The 23813-nt window shown below is 38.1% G+C and overlaps 1 protein-coding gene across 1 annotated transcript; it reads right to left on the bottom strand.

Moving 5' to 3' along the window:
- LOC123590966 (C-type lectin domain family 1 member B-like) lies at window positions 1-20394 on the bottom strand. The gene is made up of 7 exons (XM_045464670.1): window positions 20230-20394; window positions 18287-18375; window positions 15874-15969; window positions 5632-5745; window positions 4833-4984; window positions 1727-1833; window positions 1-1329 (listed from the first exon to the last, which is right to left on the bottom strand). Exons 2-7 carry the CDS (start codon window positions 18348-18350, stop codon window positions 1197-1199), a joined length of 666 nt encoding a protein of 221 aa, XP_045320626.1. The 5' UTR covers window positions 18351-18375; window positions 20230-20394; the 3' UTR covers window positions 1-1196.
- Between the last annotated feature and the right edge of the window lie 3419 nt (window positions 20395-23813).

The following is a 23813-nucleotide window of genomic DNA, read 5'->3' as shown; positions in this document are numbered from 1 at the left end:
TTAGACATTTATATGCAAAAGTTTAAAGAAAGGAAACATGTCATATACAAAAATTAATTTGAAGTAGAGTGTACAATTCACTGTAAACTTACAGCTTTTAGAGACCACATAGGAGAAAAAAATTCAGCTTCAGGTAAATTGAAATTTTCATAGGACCAAAAGCCCCTCAGAAGTCATGACTCAAAAAAAAAAATGATTACACTTTATCAAACTAAAACTCTGCCCTTCTTTTCTTCTAAAACTTCTAAGGACAATGTTAAAAGAATAAAAGATAAGAATGAGAGACTGCAAACAATATTCATAAAACACATGTCTGATAAAATATCAGTATCAAACATATAATGAACTTTCATTACTCATCAACAAGAAAACAATGAAATAACAGTAGGCAAAAATTTGAATCAATACTTTACCACAAAAGATACATGATTAACAAAAAAACACATGAAAATATGGCTATTCATTAGAAAAATACAAATTAAAACCACACTTAATTATGCTGTACCCTTACGAAACTGGTTTTAAAAACTGGCAGCATTAAATGTTGGAGGAATTCAAACAAATGGAATTTCATACCCTGCTGATAGGAATGCAAAATGGTACAGCCACTTTGCGAATGCAGTTTGTAGTTACCCACTGATGAGGAAATTATGACCCAGAAGTTTCAAGTTGCCAGAGGGCACACAGCTAACTGAGACTCAAATCTGATTCGAGATCCTATTGCTTTCTAGGATACAACACAGTCTTCCTCTTTAAAAGGAAGGAATCAAATAGAAATACATACGCATTCATAGAGAATAATCCTTGTAATGACTGGTGGCATTGATTTCCAGACAAAACGTGCATGATGGTGACTGAAGTTTGCGGGATTCCTTCCTAAATCCGTGTGAGTTGTAGAAACAGTATGGAGAAGTTTCCTTCTTAATCCTCATCAGGAAAGCTGATACTCTCTTACTCCACCAACCTGTGCTCGTAACGTGGCTGTCTCCACGTGAAAGGGCAGAGGTGAGGGGTCTGATGTCGCTCACGCTGGTACACCCAATATTCCAGCATCATCTCTGCCAGAGGCGGGCGTATTGGTACAGGCCATAAAAAAGCAAAGACATTCTGAAATGAGAGAGGAAGACTCTAGGACTTTAAGAAGTCTGGTTCTTTACAAGAAAAAATATCGTCCTTGTCTTTTGTTGTTGTTCCTATTATGAGGTAGCCACACAGGGAATTCTCTTCTCACAAGTAAAGGGCAGGAGTTTGTAACAGTCAGAAGCAATCATCCTCATTTTTGTCATACTTGCACAGTTTCCACCTTTTGTCTCTTTCCAGTCACTTATCCTGAAATAGGAACATATAAATGATGTGAAATATACGCGGATGTAGACAGAATAGAAAATATTGGTCCAAAATTAAGGTGATGTGTCTTTTCTTTCCTTGTGGAAACTGTCCCTTTACACCCTAGGCTATCCCAGAGTAACTGATTAAGAAGAAAGCATGAAGTTGGAAAGCCTCTCTCTCTCTCCACATACTCATTGCCTGAACATAAGTCCTTTGGAAGTGTGTGTGTGTGTGTGTGTGTGTGTGTGTGTGTGATCTCTCTGTGTGTGTGAGTACACATATATGTGTGTATGTATGTATGCCTATGTGTGCATGTTTTTCCTATATACTTTCAGAAATGTAAATGCACATCTGTGATTATAGAACCTACTAGTTAGTATCTATTCTAGAAACTTACACTTGGAGAAAGGGATTTGAGTTATCTTCCCATTTCCATGACCTGTTTGTTCCTTTACGGGAGAGCCCAATCCAAGTGTACAAGTGCATCTGACTTCGAATGAAGTTCTGTAATAAAAGGAACATATTTTATGACCAAAATCTTTTTATGTTCCTGAATATAAGTAACAATCCTGTTATTATTATTATTTTATTGTTGTGTATAACATAAAACAGAAAATTAACTTCATCCCGATTCTATTTACATTGTAAAATAATGAAATCTCAGTTATTGATATTTTATTAAATACCGAGGCATGAAAGAAGACTCTCTTCTCGTCACTATGTTTATTTTTTAACTTCTTTTCATAACGTATTCCTGTAGCTCAAAGATGAGTTCTGAACAAAGCCTGATTTTTACCTTGGAGTGCAGGTGTGATAGATATGACATTTTTTTTTTTTTTTACCAATGTTGTCTTATATTTTTGTTACACAAGCACCACATTTATTTCTTGCAAAATGGGCATCTTGAGGAAGGAGTCCTTACCCCATCAGATGAGCATTTCTATAGCTGGCTGGAAACTACTTAGTAAGTATTAAATAATCGATATTCACCTTGTACTTTAATTTTTACAAAGCATTTGCACATGTATTGTCTTCCTTGATCTTCCTAATTGTATTGTAAGGAAAATGCAGTCTTTCACAAGGGGGTTATAATAGGTCACTCATTTCTTTTTTATTTATTTGAAAACAGTCGACACACAATTATTGATTTAAGGGGTACAGTAAATATAGCAGTTCAACTTTCCACATGTTATGCTCTGCTCACTCCAGGTGTAGTTACCATGACAGCCAGTTTCATTGCCTACTCTCCACCTTTTCCAAGTGAGGAGACTGACGCTCTGGTTGATTTAGTCACACAAGACGACAAGTGAAAGGGGGTTAAATTGAGGGTTTCTGGCCGTACTTTCTATTTTTCTCCGTTCTGCTTTAATTTTCACCCTCCGTTTTTTATTTTTCTGTTTGTCTTCTACTCCTTCGGGAAGATGATGAAAGCTTAGTCACTCTACCCAGAGATGTGTGCATCTAAATACAAAGCTTTGGCATCAATTTCAGGGTTTGCGTATATATGGCATTAATTCTCAATGAAGATAACCTGTAGGAAAGATACAGTTTCTAGATCCTGAAACTCATACTTGGACCCTCTGTATAACTGTGAACCCCAAGTTGAGATTTCTTTTGTCAACAGATGCATCACCTGTGGGTAAGTCAAGAGAGGATGAATGAATACATCTTTTACAACGTTCTGAAATTTCTGTAAGCCTATGGAAAGGCTGAAGATGTACTCAGTTGTGGAATACACACTCATAGTGAAAGCCAGAGTTACACAGGCTAACACATCTCACATGTTTTCCAGTGCTTCTATAATAATTCCGGTTAGGATGAGTATAGCTATATAATATTTGTGAAAATGTGGTCACTATTCATGTATATTCTATAGTTCTCATCTAAGAAGATGATAATGTATTTTGTCACTTAATGTGCTTATTAATTTATGCTGAACAGATTTCACATTCACTCTTTTATCACTCTAACATCTTTTCAATATATTATATTTTTATATAAATTCTTTACCATCTCTGTAATCAAATTAGGATTTAAAAATTTATCTTATTGGGGTGTCTGGGTGGCTCAGCCGGTTGGGTGGCTGACTTTGGCTCAGGTCATGATCTCACAGTTCATGAGTTCAAGCCCCGTGTCAGGCTTTGTGCTGACAGCTCGGAGTCTGAACCCTGCTTTGGATTCTGTGTCTCCCTCTCCTTCTGCCCTTCCCTTGCTCACGCTGTCTCTCTCTCAAAAATAAATAAACATAAAAACATAAAATAAAAATAAAAATTTATCCTATTAATATTACAATTATAATTTTCTTTTTTTAAATCTGAGATATAATGGACATATAAGATTATATTAGTTTCAAGTGTACAACACAATGATTCACTATTTGCTTGTATTAAGAAATGATCATAGTAAATCTAGTAAACACCCTTACCATACATGCAATTTTGTACTGGAGTAAAAAGGAGATTAATTCAGACTCTACAAATGTCTTCTTTCTGGATTCCACATTTGCTTGGTTTCGTTATTGATTTTCAAGTTCTTTATATTTTTATAGCTATTTTAGAGCAGTTGGAAGCCAAGTATATGGACAGTTGGACTAGTACCAAAAACCGAGTGATTTTTACAGTCAATCTATATTTGAGAGGATATTAAATGATTACCCTTAACTTAGAATGTTAATATATATTAGCTCTTTGGTAGAAATAGTAGTAAATCATTTCAATATTCAAAGCAAGGCATAATGATAAGGATTATGAAACATTTAGTTCGGTTCTTTGGAAGCTAATATGAGTTAATGTAATATGAGTTGGAATGAGCTGATCTTCAATTTCAAATTTATATAGAGGTTTTCTTTTACATCAAGTTCAGTGACAATGCTATATTTCTTGATTTTGTTAGAGGTATAATGATTTTTCTCAGAGAGGCTGAAAATAAATTTCTATGAAATTGTTGATATGGGATATAGAGTTATCTGTGATAAAGCAATATCCTTTAAAGGTAAATAATTTCTTTTTTTAAAGTTTATTTATTAATTTTTTGACACACACACACACACACACACACAGAGCATGAGTGGGGGAGGGGCAGAGAAAGAAGGAGACAGAGAATCCCAAGCAGGCTCCCCACCTGCAGCACAGAGCCTGATGCAGGGCTTCAACTCACTAACTGTGAGATCAAGACCTGAGAGAAATCAAGAGTCGGATGCTTAACCGACTGAGCCACCCAGGCGCCCCAAAGATAAATATTTTCTCATTGCTTCATGTGTGACTTTACATTTGCTATACTGTGGAAATTCTAACTGTGGATGAATCAGTTGAGTTACATGAACTTTTAACCTCATTTCAATTGGTATGTCTCACTTTAACATGACCACTGTCTGGATCCGAGTTAGCTGATGACTGTATACTCTTCAAATCACTCCAATATTATTGAGCGCTAAGATTTAACCTACCTACAACTAAGGGCTAGACAAATACAGTGTGGGGTAGAAAACAGAACATATACATCACCAGTTCTTCTTCATCTTCTATCTTAACAAGTGTGGCGCCCATATTCTTGCAGATATTCTTACTGTCTTGAAAAGTGTTGAAATCACGTGAAAAATGGTAACATTTATCTCCACAGCATGACCATTGAGTTTTACATATGTTCCTCTTGTGTCCTTGAAAACAAAAGATATCACCCAGAGACCACTCGGTAAGTACCCTCATAGGCACCCCTGGGCTGAGAGATTGAGTCCTAGTTATTCTAGGAACATTTATTCTATGAGACTGATGGGCTTTATTTCTGCTTTCTGAAAAGAGCCATGACTTGGGAAGAGGGTCACATATCTTACAAACATCCAAAAATCTCTGGGAAAACCTTCTAAAAAAGATTGGCATTTTCCCTCACAACCGCTGCCAAAAGGACTTCACAGTGGAAAGTAACCTTTCTGTATTTTTCAGACGAGGAAAATCTGTAGGTACAAAGCTCATCGTAACATAGTACCTGACTACGTACCAGTATTAAGGGGTGTGATAATGATCAGAAAATATGATAAGGGAGATCTACAGGGGTTTTTTTTTGTAGAAAAAAAATACCATTTTGAGAGATGGTGATATAGTACATACTGAAAAATCTAAGCTCTGGGAAAGACTGAGTTTTTTCAGTTGAATAAGATTGAAAATGGGGCTCTAGTTTGTTTAATCTGTGAGAAAATCTAAATGAGCAGAAAAGAAGAAGATTGAGGGAAATAGAGAAGAAACCTGTTGGTCTTATTCTTCAATCCATTCAGATTCATACCTGTGTTAAGTGGAAACACATTCATACCTGTGTTAAGTGGAAACTCTATGATAGTCGTGTTTTTAAATGTGGACTCGTCTTGCTGGGTCCTATTGTCCAGTGGAAGCTTCTGCGTTTCATTTGTCGTATGACCCTGGAAAACTTTATTTTATATCATTAGCTTGAGGCAAACCATACGGGACTGAATAAAAGACAACATTATAATTTTAATATGTTAGTTAACGTTCAGGACTAAGGACCGTTTTTATTACTGTGCTTTTTTTTTGGCAACTCTTCTCTGCATATGATTTACAGACATACACCTCATTTAGTGAAAATACATTAATTGATGACAAAACAGCTTACCACACCGTGATAAGTGAGAACAACAGCAACAGTGAGAAATGAAAAGTTTCTGCCTTCAAGGAACTCACTCACTATAATGGAGATAGTATGAGATTAGAGGACTTTATATGGTGGGTGATAGAGCTACTCTTAGAATTCAGAAAAGGGTTGACTGGCTAAAGGTAGGTTCTAGAATAGTGTGACAGGTCAGCCAGACCTCACATATTAGTGTTCATCTTAAAGTTGCTTTTTGTCTATGGATCATACAGAGATAGTAGAGTGAAAAAGGTAGACAATAAAATTCTAGATCTGTGCACTCAATTTTCTAGAGTAGACAAATGGTGACAAAATGATGCATTAACTTGGTTCAATTAGTCAGTACATCCAGAAGATATGCTGTGTATAAGGGATTTTAGGGGTATAAGGCTGTAAAGGAAAACAGAAAGCGCATCATAAAAAACCCCTTATATGGACGTTAAGTTATTAATATAAGAACGGCAGTCTAAATGTTTTTAAGTTCCACAATTCACTTGCGAAATATCAGTAATGTTCAATATTCTGCTAGTTATGTTAATGGCCTTAATCGTTATAAAGACTGCTTCACTACTGCTCCTTGAGTGTCATTGATATGGGGGTTGTTTAGCTTTTGAGAGCCAGTTAAAAGGAAAGCCAAATAATCAGATTTTAAAACATCATTTGATTGCTAAGTAAAGGATGATTACAAGTGCAAAGATATGGGAATCATGAAGAATAATTCAGAGGCACAATTTCTTTCCCAAATTTTCTTATGCTGCAATCCTACAACTATAACATTACTAACTCCATACTTGGCTGTTAGTCACTTTGAACTCAAAAGTTCTTATACAGCTCAATGTTTCTCATACAGAAACATTTTCTGAACAGTTCACTTCTGATTCTATCTAAGGAATATCCTTACTATGCTACTATGATAAAAACTTCCCTGAACGGTTATGTGGTTTAGTTTTCATTATTTTTGTGTTTTGATTACAAAAGGATAAAAGCAATATTTGGTTGTTTACAGTGCTACACAAACTGTTTGTAATACTTTATTATATGAATTCTTCGATATTTGCAACAACATAGAATGTTGGTCCTGGCCACGCGATAAAAGTACCTTGACGAATTTATTAATTTTGTTCAATAATATTTTTGGTTGTGGCTAGCCCTACATGTCCCACTTACTGCGGTATGCAAAGGGTGATTTTCTACTAGAACCTTTAAAAATACTCATGATGAATGCTTACATTTTAATTTTTTAAATTTTTTTAATTTTTTACAACTGTTACTGAAATATTGTCGACACATAATTTCACGTTACTTTCAGGTGTTGACAATTCTATCCATTATGCTATGTTTACACAAGTGTAGTTACCATCTGGCACTTTGCAAAGCTAATATGATACCACTAACAACATTCTTTATGTTACACCTTTCATCCCCGTGACTTACTCCATAACTGGAAGCTTGTACCTTCCACTCCTCTTCACCCATTTTGCTCTCCACCCACCATCTTCCCCTTTGGGAACCGTGAGTTTGTTCTCTGTATTTATGGGTCTGTTTCTGTTTTTTGGTTGTGTGTACTTCTTTAAAAAATTCCACATATAAGTGAAATCATTTGGTATTTGTGTTTCTCCGACCGGTTTATTCCACTTAGCATAATACCCTCTAGGTCCAACTGTACTGTCATGAAAGGCAAGATCTTTTTCTCTTTTATGGCTGAATAACATTCAGGGGAATTCTTAAGCACTGTTGCAGGGAATGGAAATTGGTAAATTACTGTGGAAAACAGTAGGCTCCTCAAGAGATAAACAATAGAAATACCATACATTCCAGTAATTCAAATACTGTATATTTATCCAAAGAAAATGAAAACACTAAGTCAGAAAGATATATGCACCCTTATGTTTATAGCAGAATTATTTACAGTAGCTGAGAAATGGAATCAACCTCAGTGTCCACTGACAGATGAATGGATAAAAATATGGTGTGCATATGTAAAATGGAATATATTTTTAAATTAACATATATCAGAACGTCTTTTATTTTTATTTATCATTTATTTATTTATTTATTTATTTTTTAATGTTTATTTTTATTTTTGAGAGACAGAGTGCATGTGCGCATGTGAGTGAGGGGGAGGCAGAGAGAGAGACCGAGAATCTGAATCAGTCTCTGCACTGTCAGCGCAAAACCCGATGTGGGGCTGGAACCCACAAACTGTGAGATAATGACCTGAGCCTAAGTCAGATGCTCAACCGACTGAGACACCCAGACGCCCCTAGAACATGTCTTTTAAAGAGAACAGTTTAATGCTTACACATCATATTTTACTTATTTTTAAGGAGAAATAAATATATTTCAAAAAGTATATAAATTATTTTTAAAATAAAAAATACTCCTTTTAAAACTCAAACTCTTATTAAGAACTGCTTTTTAAACCCAATCGTTCATTTCTTTTCTTTTTTTATTGAAGTGTAATTAACATACAATGTTACTTTAGTCTCAGATACACAATATAATAATTCAACAACTATACATTAATCAGTGCTCATCAAAGATAAGTTACTCTAAGTCTTTTTTTTTATCTATTTGATCCATCTCCCAACCCACATCTTCTCTGGCAACCACCAGCTTGTTTTTTTTATTTAAGGGTCTTTTTGTTCATCTCTTTTTTCTTCTGTTCATTCATTTGTTTTGTTTCTTTAATTCCACATATGAGTGGAGCCATATGGTACTTGCCTTTCTCTGAACATTATACTCTCTAGGCCCTTCTATGTCATTGCAAATTATAAGGGTTCATTATTTTTTTTTTAATTTTTTTGTTTTACATTTTTAAAAATTTATTTTTGAGAGAGAGAGAGAGACAGAGCACAAGTGGGGGAGAGGCAGAGAGAGAGAGAGGGAGACACAGAATCTGAAGCAGGCTCCAGGCTCCAAGCTGTCAGCACAGAGCTCGACGTGGGGCTCGAACCCACAAACCAGGAGATCATGACCTGAGCCAGAGTCAGACGCCCAATGGACTGAGCCACCCAGGTGCCCCAAGGGTTCATTATTTTTAACGGCTAGATAATATTTCCTTGTGTGTGTGTGTGTGTATACCATCTTTTCTTTATCCATTCCTCAGTTGATGGATACCTGAGCTGTTTCCATTTCTTGGTTATTGTTAATGATACTGCTTTTATAAATATAGGGGTAGGCACATGTGGTTGCCTCAGTTGGTTAAGCGCCTGACTTCGGCTCAGGTCATGATCTCTTGGTTCATGAGTTCTGGTCTTGTGTCAGGCTCTGTACTGACAGCTCAGAGCCAGGAGCCTGCTTTGGATTCTGTGTCTCCCTCTCTCTCTCAAAAAAAAAAAAAATAAATAAACATAAATATAGGGGCACCTGTATTCATTTGAATTAGTGTTTTGTATTTGTTACAAACCCCAGTCATTTATATGCTACATGAAAATTTTTGCTATATTTTTACTCAATCCATATAATTATATAAACAGTATTTTGTGTTAACTATTTTTCAACTTAAGTAAATTTACTTTAATACTAATTTTTTTTTTCAACGTTTTTATTTATTTTTGGGACAGAGAGAGACAGAGCATGAACGGGGGAGGGGCAGAGAGAGAGGGAGACACAGAATCGGAAACAGGCTCCAGGCTCTGAGCCATCAGCCCAGAGCCAGACGCGGGGCTCGAACTCACGGACCGCGAGATCGTGACCTGGCTGAAGTCGGACGCTTAACCGACTGCGCCACCCAGGCGCCCCAAGTAAATTTACTTTAAAGCAAAAATTAATACCACCACCATAAATGGAGTCCTGTATTGTTCGCCACAATGAATTTCAAGTAACCTATAACTAGTAAAAAATAAATTATATCCATTGATCTTCAAATCGTTTCAAGTTAAGGATGCATGCACCATATTTTACTTATTTTATTTTTAAAAAATGTGTATTTATTTATTTTGAGAGAGACGAAGTGCCGGTCCATGTGAGTGGGGGAGGGCCATAGAGAGAGGGAGAGAGAGACTCCCATGCAGCCTCCATGCTGTCAGTGTGTAGAGCCTGATGTGGGGCTCAATGTAATGAACTGTGAGATGAGGACTGGAGCCGAAATCAAGAGTTGAATGATTAATTGACTTGAGCCACTCAGGCACCCCTATGCACTACATTAAAAAAATTTTTTTTTAATGTTTATTTTTATTTTTGACAGAGAGAGAGAGAGAGACAGAGCAGGAGCGCGGGACGGGCAGGGAGAGAGGGAGACACAGAATGTGAAGCAGGCTCCAGGCTCTGAGCTGTCAGCACAGAGCCCGACGCAGGGCTCGAACTCAGACTGTGAGATCATGACCTGAGCCGAAGTCCGACTGAGCCACCCAGGCGCCCCGTCTATGCACTACATTTTAAAATGATCATACTATGATGTATTTACTAAACTGAATTTGTGAAAAAACAATAAAATAAAAATAACGTTGGCATGAAACTCATCTCTCAGAGCTTGAAGAAAGAAAAAAGTGGAAAAAAAATGTAGCTTGAAAATTCTTCTAGGTGTTCATTAATGAATAAGGAATAAAAAACTTGCATCATGGTATTGTGAGGCACTCTGATTATATCAGTTGAATCATGCTGAGGTTGTTTTTCACTCTTCTTTCTTTGTTCTTCACCCTTCTCTCTTTGCTGTATTTGTGTGAGATTGTTTGGATCTCTATTTCAATCCAGAAGATACTAGATAAGCATCCATTATGTGTAAGTTGTCATGAAAGGGGTTGTGTCTAAGGAATATAGAGGTTTCCAAAACTTCTAAAGAGTACATTAAAAATACACATAGAGGAGTGTTTCTGCCAGAATGGTGGCATGATTAGTTCCGTGGGACTGCTCCTTAGCAGAACAACCGTAATGAATGAAAACAATCATTAAAAAAATCAACCACTTGGGGTGCCTGGGTGGCTTACTTGGTTAAGTGTCTGACTTTGGCTCAGGTAGTGATCTCGTGGACCATGGGTTCGAGCCCTGTGTCAGGCTCTATGCTGACAGCTCAGAGCCTAAAGCCTGCTTTGGATTCTGCATCTCCTTCTCTCTCTGCTTCTCCCCGCTTATACTCTGTCCCTTTCTCAAAAATAAATATACCTTTAAAAAAATCAACCACTTAAAGTCTTTGAAACTTCTGTTAAATATTTATTTAAGAAAATGAACTAAATCTTGATAAGAGCAGTGAGAGTCTATGGCACTTGAGCTATGAACTATAAAGCTTAAAATTATTTGGTTGAGGGGCGCCTGGGTGGCTCAGTTGGTTGAGCAGATGACTTCGGCTCAGGTCATGATCTCGCAGTTCGTGAGTTCGAGTCCTGCATCAGGCTCTGTGCTGACAGCTCAGAGCCTGCGGTCTGCTTCCGATTCTGTGTCTCCCTCTCTCTCTGCCCCTTCCCCGCTCATGCTCTGACTCTCTCTGTCTCTCAAAAATGAATAAACGTTAAAAAATTTTTTTTTAATTATTTGGTTGAAATAAGATTATGATTCGTGGAAACAAAGGTAAGAAAGGAAGGAAATTTTAACATAAATCAGGAGTGAGTAAAAAAACTGCTAATGGGGGGCGCCTGGGTGGCGCAGTCGGTTAAGCGTCCGACTTCAGCCAGGTCACGATCTCGCGGACCGTGAGTTCGAGCCCCGCGTCAGGCTCTGGGCTGATGGCTCGGAGCCTGGAGCCTGTTTCCGATTCTGTGTCTCCCTCTCTCTCTGCCCCTCCCCATTCATGCTCTGTCTCTCTCTGTCCCAAAAATAAATAAAAACGTTGAGAAAAAAAAAAAAAAAAACTGCTAATGGTTTCTTGGCACTTGGATGACATGATCTGAATTTATTTGGCAGTTTCAGTAGGAATTTGAAAGTCTATTGACTTCAGAGTTAATTAGACGGCGATTGGAATAGTACAGGAGACATGTATTAATGATTGTATGAAACATTTATGAGAATAAACAATTTAAAAAGTAAATTTGAGCTGCCAACCGGAGACATGGAGGTAAAGCCAACAGGACTGGAGAGTTCATCGAGAGGAGGTGTCATAGAGGAGAGAGAAATTTTCTCTACACCCAGCACGATTGATCATAAATGAAACCTCAAAGGCAACCTTCCCTGGAAACATCCTGAATGCGATCCAGGCTTTAAGAGTAAAGCTTAGAGCATTTTTACTTTTGGCCTGGCTAGATTTTAATTCTTTTATCAACACAGAAAGGGATTTTCTGGTGTCTTCTATGCTTTTGTCAACCCCAGCTAGTATTCTTATAATCGTGGTTTCAAATTCTAGTTCAGACATCCTACTTATATCCGTGTTGATTAAATCCCTGGCCATCATTTCTTCCTGTCCTTTCTTTTGTGGTGAGTTCCTCCATCTTGTCATTTTGGAGGATGAAAATAAAGAAAAATAAAAAATTAAAATTGAAAAAGTAAGAACAAAACACACACACAAAAGCAAATGAAGGAAGCTAGTTCCTAGGTATGCTTTGGTCTGCTCATTGAAAAAGGCTATATAGAATAGAGAAAAAGAGAAAGAAAAAATAAGTTAAAAAAATTAAAAAATTAAATGATAAAATAGAATAAAATAAAAAAATAAAAGTCAATTAAAAAAATAAAATAAAAATAAAGAATTTGCTGTTTCTGTATCCAAGAAAGAGAAAGGAAAAAAAAAAAACAAATTAAAAAGAAAACAGCATAAACAAAAACAGAAACAAAGAAAACGAGCAGATAAATGAACCAGGAAACAGAATGACCACTCGATTGAAGTCATGTCCAGTTTCCCCTAGTTCAGTTTCCAGAACTGAAACTGCAGCACACTGTAGTTTGTAGACTATAAGCAGGTGGAAGGGATTTTTGCTGGTCTTCTGGGGGATGTGCCTAAAGGGCACAGGTGGGCAGGGCTTGGGGTTATGACTCAGTTCTCCACTTGGTGGCTCTGCTTTACTCACTGGGGTCCATCTGTGTGCGCACCATTTCACTAGAAGTGAAAATGGCTTCACCAAGCTTCATAATCTCTGGTGCAGGAACCACATGCCCTCACCGACCTGCAATCAAGCACACCTCCCCTTTGACTCAGGCCTCTGTCTGATCCTTGCGTCTATCCTGCTCATGTCCAAGTTGTCCGCTTGCCATCCAGCACCTCCCTCCAGAGTTTTATCTCAGAGGGGGCTGTGTTTCAAAACCCTGAACTTCAGAGACCCCTGTGGCTTGGACCCAAGCCAACTCTCTGGGGGAGTGTCTCACCAAGCGATGGCCGGGCACCGGCTCGTCCCAGAAAAATGCTCCCGCGATCACACAGTGGCAGAGTCCCAGAGTTTATGGCAAATCACAACACGCAGCTCACACCGGGTTTTGCTGCCCTCCAGTGTCTTTGTTCCAATATCAGTAAATGCGGCTACTCTCCACAGGGTCTGCTTGGACTTTTGCCTGTAGGGAGCCCACATGGCCTCTACCAAATGCACTCCAATCAGGGGAACCACTTTTCCCTCTGTGGAACACGGATCCCTCAGATAGTGCTGCCGGCTCCTAGGGATTTGTCCTACTTCCTCATCAGACACTGCCAGGCACTGAGCTCAAGACCTCAGACTTACACTCCACTGTTTATAGGATCCTGGCAGTATTGAAACCCTCTCCTTTCTCCCTGTGAGTGGTTTGGGGGGACAGATTTTTTGTCCAGTCCCCTACAAGTGTTTTCACCCTTTCACTCACTCTCTCTTTCTCTCCAACTACTTTTGGGAGGAGTGCTTTTCTTGCATGATCCTGATGTGCTGCATTCTCTCCCTTTCTCTTTCTCTCTCTCTGTCCTCTCTCCTTGAAAACGGCTCCTTATCCTTGGCTCCATGGCTTTTCACTCCCCCAGTTCACCTCTCTGCACCACATACCTGCCAAGTTCTCTGGCTCTAATTACTCAGATTGTTGCGTTCATTAATCCTCAAATCAGTTTCCTAGGTGTTCAAAATGATTTGATGCTGTATGACAAAGCTTTAATAATCATCAAGACAGTATGGTACTGGCACAAGAACAGACACTCAGATCAATGGAACAAAATAGGACCAGAAATGGACCCACAAACGTATGGTCAACTAATCTTCGACCAAGCAGGAAAGAATATCCGATGGAAAAAAGGCAGTCTCTTCAGCAAATGGTGTTGGGAAAACTGGACAGCGACGTGCAGAAAAATGAACCTGGACCACTTTCTTACACCGTACACAAAAATAAACTCAAAATCGATATAAGACTTAAATGTAAGACAGGAGACCATCAAAATCCTAGAGGGGAAAACAGGCAGCAACCTCTTTGACCTCAGCCACAGGAACTTCTTACTAGACATTATTCCAGATGCAAAGGGAACAAAAGCAAAAATGAACTATTGGGACCTCATCAAAATAAAAAGCTTCTGCACAGCAAAGGAAACAATCAGCAAAACGAAAAGGCAAGTGACGGAATGGGAGAAGATATTTGCAAATGACATGTCAGATAAAGGGTTAGTATCCAAAATCTATAAAGAACTTATCAAATTCAACACTGAAAAAGCAAATAATCCAGTGAAGAAATGGACAAGAGACATGAACAGACACTTTTCCAAAGAAGACATCCAGATGGCCTACAGACACATGAAAAGATGCTCCATATCACTCATCATCAGGGAAATACAAATCAAAACCACAATGAGATACCACCTCACCCCTGTCAGAATGGCTTACATTAACAACTCAGGCAACAACAGATGTTGGCGAGGATGCAGAGAAAGAGGATCACTTTTACACTGCTGGTGGGAATGCAAACTGGAGCAGCCACTCTGAAGAACAGTATGGAGGTTCCTCAAAAAATTAAAAATAGAACTACCCTATGACCCAGCAATTGTACTACTAGCTATTTATCCAAAGGATACAAAAATGCTGATTCAAAGGTGCACATGTATTCCAAAGTTTATAGCAATACTATCAACAATACCTACATTATGGAAGGACTCCAAATGTCCACCGACTGACACATGGGTAAAGGAGAGGCGGTGTATATATACAATGGAATATTACTCAGCCATCAAAAAGAATGATATCTTGCCATTTGCAACAATGTGGATGGAACTACAATGTAGGACGCTCAGTGAAGTCAGTCAGGCAGAGAAAGATAAATATCATAAGATTTCACTCATCTGTGGAATTTAAGAAACAAAACAGATGAACATAGGGGAAGGGAAAGAAAAATAAGGTAAAAACAGAGAGGGAGACAAACTATAAGAGACTTGAAAATACAAAGACCAAACTGAGGGTTGCTGGGCAGGTGTTGAGTGGGGGGATGGGCTAAATGGGTGATGGGCATGAAGGCGGGCACTTGTTGGGATGAGCACTGGGTGTTATTTATACATACGAGATGAATCACTAAATTCTACTCCTGAAACCATTATTACACTATGTGTTAACTAACTTGGATTTAAATAAAATTAAAACAACAACAACAACGACAGAAAAAAACTAAAAAGAGTAAAGGATACATCAGAAGCTTCTGAGGAATTTTATAAATGGCCGAGTAATTACATTAGTGGTGAAGGTAGAACGGTTTCCTGGGTAGAACTAGAGATCATAGCTATGGAACCCCCAGAAGAAGAAAAGCAGTAAAAATTCCTGGGGTATTGCTAGGAATGGCTAGTGGTTCAGTCAGTTGAGTGTCTGACTCTAGATATTGGCTCAGGTCATGATCTCACAGTTTGTGGGATCGAGCCCCACTTCAGGATCTGTGCTCAGAGCACAGAGCCTGCTTGGGATTCTCTCTCTCCCTCTCTCTCCCTCTGCCCCTCCTCTGCACGCTCTCTCTCTCTCTCTCTCTCTCTCAAAATAAATGAATATTTAAAAAAATCTGTAAAAGAAATAGTAATTCTTAAAGCAGGAGATATTCAGTTCAGGGCACAGATCCTGATTAACTTACCAATGGATCCCAAGACTGCAGTTGTTACAAGGAGAAGGAAACAGAGGATTCCAAGAATCACTACAGCGAGACACCAGACAAATGGCACTGAAGGCCCTGGCCAGAGAGAAAGTGAGACACTGAGGAGGTCAGCATAAAAAAAAAGACTGAATTAAAGACCAGGATTTTGAGGGATACTTTCCCGTAAATTCAAGGCCCTAACTCTTGAACGTCCTCAAACAGGGAATTATAAGTTGAGGAGAACATTGATCAGTCGGAAACAATTGTGAACCAAGAGTAACATGGCTGTGTTCTCCTCCCTACTCTGTTACCAAGCATTTTTTTTTTTAATTTTTTTTCAACGTTTATTTATTTATTTTTGGGACAGAGAGAGACAGAGCATGAACGGGGGAGGGGCAGAGAGAGAGGGAGCATTTTTTTTTTTCAACGTTTATTTATTTTTGGGACAGAGGGAGACAGAGCATGAACGGGGGGGGAGGGGCAGAGAGAGAGGGAGACACAGAATCGGAAACAGGCTCCAGGCTCTGAGCCATCAGCCCAGAGCCCGACGCCGGGCTTGAACTCACGGACCGCGAGATCGTGACCTGGCTGAAGTCGGACGCCTAACCGACTGCGCCATCCAGACGCCCCTGTTACCAAGCATTTCTTAGGGAAGTCACTTATTCTCACTTTATTAAAAAAATCCCCTGATTCATCTCAATGGTTTAGGGATTCAAAGTGGAATATTAGATCTATACACTTGTTTTAAAAATGTAAAAATGCTTCTAAAATATATCACTTTCATACATAAAAGTAGAAATCCCTTTTATTGACCCACAATCAGAAGATATTTATTAGTTTGTAATATCATATGTTTTCATACATACATGAACATCCGCAGTTTCCTCACTGGAGTCTCACTACTGTTCTCATCATTAGGAACAACCATTGCCATTACGTAGAAGAAATTGTAGGGGCGCCTGGGTGGCTTAGTTTGTTAAGCCTCCGGCTTCAACTCAAGTCATGATCTTACAGTTTGTGAGTTACAGCCGCATGTGGGGCTCCTGAAGCCTGGAGCCTGCCTCGGATTCTGTGTCTCCCTCTCTCTCTGCCCCTCCCCTGCTTGCTCTCTCTCTCTCTCTCCCTCTCAAAAATAAATAAACATTAAAGAAAGAAGAAACTATAATCACAGACATGAATCAAATAATGTTAATCAAGTGTTATTTCTTGAAACATCATAGAATGAGTCAGTAGTGACATCAGGAGATTCAGATGTTTCCAAACAAACTGAAAAGAAATAATTTTCATCCTTGCCTCAGTAATGAATGTATGGCTATGGCACCCACATGACTTTAATTCTCTGGAATATACTAACCACGGGTATCGGTTTTTTAACATGGCTTTTTCTTTAGAGTATAAGACACAGTTGAAGCAATCTTATGAAAGTGGTAAGCTGACTCTTGGCACAGTGGCTTTTGTTTTATGTTACTTGAATCACATACACATAGGCTAAGCAATGGGAAGCTAGGTCCTCTATGGGCACTTCACCTTTTTCTATAGAAGATTCCATTCTCATTACCTTTGTCTGATTGGAACTTGAAGTGTAAGTTTTCACTTTTGAGTAAACAGGAATGTGGTCACTGCTTCATGTTCTTATTATTTCTGAGAAAGCATGTAAGTTATGAATGCATGAAGAGAGTTGGCAGGATAGGGTGTTTCCCAAATAAAGGAGATCGATGGAATTGTTTTCTGCTTACGAGGTAAAGTCCATCAGGTAAGTCTTTTATTTTTTTTTTATTTTATTTTTTTAATTTTTTTAATGTTTATTTATTTTTGAGACAGAGAGAGACAGAGCATGAACGGGGGAGGGTCAGAGAGAGAGGGAGACACAGAATCGGAAGCAGGCTCCAGGCTCTGGGCCATCATCAGCCCAGAGACCGACGCGGGGCTCGAACTCACAGACCGTGAGATCGTGACCTGAGCTGAAGTCAGACGCTTAACCGACTGAGCCACCCAGGAGCCCCCAGGTAAGTCTTTTAAATGACAGAATCTTGAAAATAAGTTAGACATAATGTGTCATATGCTAAGTTATAATGAACTTCTTTAGAAGACATGCTTAACAAGGAACAGAAAATAATATCAGAATTCAGTAAGGGTGGGGGGACTGGGTGGCTCAGTCGGTTGAGCACCCAACTCTCAGTTTCGACTCAGGTCATACTCTCACAGTTTTGTGAGTTCGAGCCCCACGTTGGACTCAACAATGACGGTGTGGATTCTGCTCAGGATTCTCTCTCTCCCTTTCTCTATCCCTCCTTTGCTCCCATTGTCTCTGTCTCTCTCAAAATAAATATAAACTTTAAAATTTTTTTTTTAAATCCAAAAGGATTTATATTAAAAAAAAAGAATTCAATAAGGATTGGGGAAAAATACTCACTTTTTTTTGGCACCTGCTTCTTAGGATGTTTGATATCCATATATGTTGTATGTGTTTCATTCATCTCTGAGAAATTTTAGGATACAATTCTAAAAGACACAAAAATTGGCAGTTTTTTTTAAAAGTAAGTTTTGAGGTTCTGCCCGTGGGTTTTCTCTAGACCACTGAAATTAGTGTTTCGTGCCATTTAACTGCTAATGCATGGTTTTACCTTTGCAATTTTCTTCCAAGAAAGCTTTTTGCCTCAGATTATTTTTCTTATCAGTTATCAGCATCTCTCTTTGTTCATATTTATTTATTTATTTGCATCTATCTTTAGATGCTTAGGTAATTGTCATTTTGCTTGCCACTTGTAATTTTCCAAATGTGGTGTTAAATTAATTTTAAAAGATCAACACTGTCACGATCCTTGAAATATTTACACTACACTTAAAAATTGTCCCTACCCAGGATAATACACAGAAAATTTGTATGCATCACTTGTATTGTAAAGATAATGTTACATAATAGGTTATTCTAAAATTTCTCCCTTATGATCTTTCCTGATATGTATTTTTTTCAATTTATCTTTACTCTTTCTGTTTTATGGCTCAAAGGCAATTCACTTCCAGCAGTCTCCTAAAGGCTTATTGTCACCTCTTCTAACGTGATGTTGGAAATGAATGCCCTACAATTAGGACAATTTGGTTTAGTCATCATCCAGTGGGTGTGTTGTGTTATTTCCATAATATTTGAAAGCATAAGCTAAAAGCAACCAGTTCTCCTTGCAAATTTTTGAAGAATTAATGAATTTGTTTCAAGTATTTTTTTTTTTATGTCTATTTATTTTGGAGAGAGAGACAGAGTGCAAGCGAGGGAGGGACAGAGAGAGAGGGAGACAAAATCCAAAGCAGGCTCCAGGCTCTGAGCTGTTAGCACAGAGCCCGATGTGGGGCTCAAACCCACGAACCACAAGATCGTGACCTGAGCTGAAGGCGGAGGCTTAACCAACTGAGCCACCCAGGCACTCCTGTTTCAAGTATTTTAAAATCAAACAAAGAAATTTATATGAACTAAACTCCTGATTCCATAAAAACCTTAAAATTTCTTATCATGACCGGTTCGCCAGCGTACCATCAAATTAAACACTTTTTACGTATTTTAATTTTTCAGAGAATTATGCTTCATTGTTATCTTTTATAATATAATTAGATATATATATAGGTGTCTGTATGTTCGTAGTATTCAGTTGATGACATTTAATAATTTCCAACGTGATAACTTCTCCCAAAAACTTATGATCACAGAGAAAAGTATTTATAATGCTTTACATATGTTTGCCAAATCTGGAGTATATCAGGATGTGGAAGCCCTATCACGTAAATAAGCAAAGACAAGACGTGGATGTAAAAGAAAGAAACATTGATTAAATAACTAATTATTCATATCCTACCTTCATCGATGTGCTCTTTTGCTCCATTAACTCACATGGTTAATCCAAGAGATAAATTGAAATATTTGCCTGGAAAACTATAGTTGTATTCGATGGTAAACCATGAAAAATTACAGGAGATACTCCCCTTGAAAAGCAATTGTAAAATCTGAACTGGTTGGCTCGTGTGCTGCAAGGCTAGATTTACTGGACTGCTTTTTAAAATTTCTATTCTTCGTGGGGCGCCTGGGTGGCTCAGTCAGTTAAGCGTCGGTCTTCGGCTCAGGTCATGATCTCAGGGTTCATGAGTTCGAGCCCTGTGTCTGGCTCTGTGCTGACAGCTTGGAGCCTGGAGTCTGCTTCAGATTCTGTGTCTCCCTCTCTCTCTGTTCCTCCCCTGCTCTCTCTCTCTCTCTCAAATATAAAATTAAAAAAAAAATTCTATTCTTTGTAATCTCTATACACAATCAAGTGGCCCTAGTAACAGTGAGATGTGCTGAGAGCAACAGCTATAGATAAGAGTTGGTGATACCTGTGTCAGTGAGGTGAGCTTCTGCTGGCACTGGAGTCCGATCCAAACAGAAGAGGTGAGCCCCAGTGGGCAAATGGAATAGATTCTTCTGGGCTCTACGTACCCTCTGCTCTGGTGAGGCTACGGTGTTTGTCAGCTACATGTGAACATGTTAGAACACAGTTCATATTTGAACTTCTGGCTTCTCATTTGCATCTTTGATTACGGAAATAGGCGGTTGTTTTTTTTTTCAGCAGAGAAGATAAAAGGGCAAAATAATTTAAAGGGCCATGCCCATTTTGCACAAAATCCAAACACATCATTGTTAAAAAAAACAAAAGGCCACCATCACCACTAGACCATCTCCAACAAATACTAAGCTTCTAAACCTATCTCTATTACAGACACAAACCTTTGGGGTTTTATTTAAAATTTTTTTAACGTTTTATTTATTTTTGAGACAGAGAGAGACAGCATGAACGGGGGAGGGTCAGAAAGAGGGAGATGCAGAATCTGAAACAGGCTCCAGGCTCTGGGCTGTCAGCACAGAGCCGGACACGGGGCTCGAACTCACTAACTGTGAGATCGTGACCTGAGCCGAAGTCGGATGCTTAACCGACTGAACCACCCAAGCGCCCCAAACCTTTGGGGTTCTAAATAGAAACTCTGCTTAACAAGACATTGAAATCTACCTTCTAAACTAGCATAGTATCAATTACGTGAAATTCCATGAACACTAATAGTCCATCATTCCTCACATTTATCTGGAAGAGATTTTGAATAATAAATTCTCAAGTCTTAAGGCAGATTGAGAGCCATTCAATCCCTGGTTCCTTTAAAAGACATCTCAATTCAATTGCTTTACGTTTTCAAACTCCCTCCCCACCCCCATCATGGTATCTTTGCAGTCTGCTTTTCAGTTGTTCCAGCATAAACACAGAGCATACTTGCACTAATTTTCAAGTCTTAATGATTTTTGGTGCCCTTCCCCTCCAGTCTGTAATTATAAAGAATAGAAATATGTTCGCTTCCTCCTTTGTAGTCTGAGGCAACATTCCCTACGATATTAAAAACAGGCATTTACAGAAGTGTTCAAACAGAATGAGCGCAATCAGAGGATAAATGGGGCAGCCTGGGAAAGAGTAATCCTATTTCTACTCTGTCTATATGTTCCTTTTGGTTTTCTAACAGCCATTTCTCATGTTTGTCCTGCTCTCCCCAACCTCTAAAGATGTCACCACAACAGCCATCACACAAGCTGAGCATTCAACACCATTGTGATTGCAATATTAGACCCTGAAGCTATTTGCTTAAGGCTTTAGTTGCCCACATTTGTAAATCCATCAAATGTTTCCATTCTTCTTAGTTACTCCTCCTCTTAATCAAAAAGTCAATTCTCTGTCCCACTTGTTGACCATTGTCTTTTCATTACTACACCTTTTTAAAGCATTTTATCTTTTTTCAACCAATAATATACAGTCATAATTATTTTCATCACACAGCACATGTACCCCATTACTTCCAAAAATGTCACTGATTCTTTTTTTTTACTTTTATTTATTTATTTTGAGAGAGAGAGAGAGACAGAGAGAGAGAGAGAGAGAGCATGAGCAGGGGAGGGGCAGAGAGAGGGACTGAGAGTTCCAAACAGGCTCCGTGCTGTCAGCACGGATCCCGAGGTGGGCCTCGAACTCAAGAACTGTGAGATCACCCATGAGCCAAAATCAAGAGCTGATACTTCACTGACTGAGTCACCACTATTTCTTTAAACTTTCACATCCAACATAGTTCTCTTAGTCTTTCCTATGATTATGCTTTACCTTACAAATTTCTTTCTCAAAGTTTTAAGTATCAATTCACCCAGGTTACTGAACACTTTATAAGAAGTCAGCACTGTGCTAAGCACTTTGCGGGTGTTATCTAAAAAACAAATCACATTTGCTATCACTAGGTAATAATAAAAGTAATAGGCATTGTTAGCTTTTTGTCGGTTTTCTTTTTTGTCTTCATTTCAAGAATACACACAAGTAGAGAAACACAAAACAATCCTAAACTTAGAGTCCACTCAAGAACCTGTTATTTCATATAAGCCTCAGGTAGCTGTTGAATAGCATTAAGAACCAAAAAACAAGCTCAAAGAAATCAACGTTTAAAATATGGAAAAGAGGAGACTCTAAAGAAAATATTAACATTGGGAACACAATATTTGTCATCTCCAAAGCATACTTGTTCTTAAAATTAATCAGTGGTATTACATTTTTCAAAATCTTTACGCTTTATTTCTCTGATCATAAAAATTAAGACTCAGTTTCATATTTTCTGACTTCCCTTATACACTAAATATGGTGCAAGCTTTTTTACTTTTGTGTTATTTAGTATTCGAATAACATGAGCTAATTGGTTATAGCCATTAGTAGTAAATATTTTGCTTTTTGAAGAAAGAAGTATTTCTTACTCTGTAAGTAAAGTACAAACAAAATTTTAACAAGACAATAACCACTCAGTAAAACATTTAATTATTAAGCAAACAGAAAGACCTTTATTATGACCTTTTGCAAAATTATTGATAGCTTTTATATCTTCTATTTTCTTCCAATGATTAGCAGGGCTAAGTGTTACATGTTGTTGTACAAGAGTATTCCTTAAGTGTTTTTTTTTTTAAATCAGTTGTTTATTTTGTAATAATTTTAGATTTACAGAAAAGTTACATAGTACAGTTTCCTTACAGTCCTCACCCAGTTTCCATAATGTAACCCTTTGTTACCACAATCAAAACCCAAAGTACTCAACCTTGATACAACGCTAATGAAGAATCTCCAGACTGTGTTAGAATTTCATCACTTCTTCCATTAATATCCTTTTTGTTTTTAAAGATTCAATTGAGGCTACAACATGACATTTAGTTACCATGTCTACTTTGAACTGTGACACTTGCCGTCTTTTCTTGTCATTAGGTTGTACGTAATGTCTCTCAATTTTGTCTTTCTGATATTTTTTCACATGTTCAGACTGGAGTTACGGGTTTCTAGAATGGCAGTTCCAAAGGTGAAATCAAATCTCACCACAGCTACATGTTATCCACATGATATCACTGTGGATATTAACCTTATTGCTTGAGTAATTTAGTGTTTGCCAGATGTTCCCACTGTAAAGTTACCGTTGTCTGCCTTTCCTTTGTAAAAGGTCATCGAGTTCTGTCCACTCTGGGTGGGGTTAAACATGTTGAAGAGGAGTATTTGAAACGTTTCCCTGAAGATTTGTCTTTCTCCCCTTTATTCCTCTTTATTAAATCACTTATAATAGCATAGGCTCACAGATATTAATTTTCTACTTCAGTTATGATTGAATGCTGCTTTATTTATTTGTGGCTTACATTGTTTCAGTTTTGGCCATTGGGAAGTTTTTCAGGTTGGCTCCTTTGTGTATTCCTTTGACATGCCCCAAACTTTTTTTTTTTTTTTTTTTTTAAGAGAGAAAGAGAGAGAGAGAGAGAGAGAGAGAGAGAGAGAATCTCAAGCAGGCTACACAACCTTGATCTCACCACCCTGAGATCATGACCTGAGCTGAAATCAAGAGTCAGATGCTTGGGGCACCTGGGTGGCTCA

This window comes from Leopardus geoffroyi, chromosome B4 (genome assembly GCF_018350155.1).
Source record: "Leopardus geoffroyi isolate Oge1 chromosome B4, O.geoffroyi_Oge1_pat1.0, whole genome shotgun sequence".
NCBI lineage: Eukaryota > Metazoa > Chordata > Mammalia > Carnivora > Felidae > Leopardus > Leopardus geoffroyi.
Note: the sequence above shows the minus strand (reverse complement) of the source record. Positions and strands in the feature narration are given on the sequence as shown.

Excerpts from the sequence above, each read along its gene's own strand:
- LOC123590966 (XM_045464670.1), bottom strand. The coding sequence starts at position 18,350 with ATGAATGAAACACATACAACATATATGGATATCAAACATCCTAAGAAG. Across the intron at positions 5,746-15,873 it reads TGCAGTCTTGGGATCCATTG|TTTTCCAGGGTCATACGACA; the intron begins GTAAGTTAATCA and ends TATAAAATAAAG. Across the intron at positions 4,985-5,631 it reads AGAGTTTCCACTTAACACAG|GACACAAGAGGAACATATGT; the intron begins GTATGAATGTGT and ends TTTGTTTTCAAG.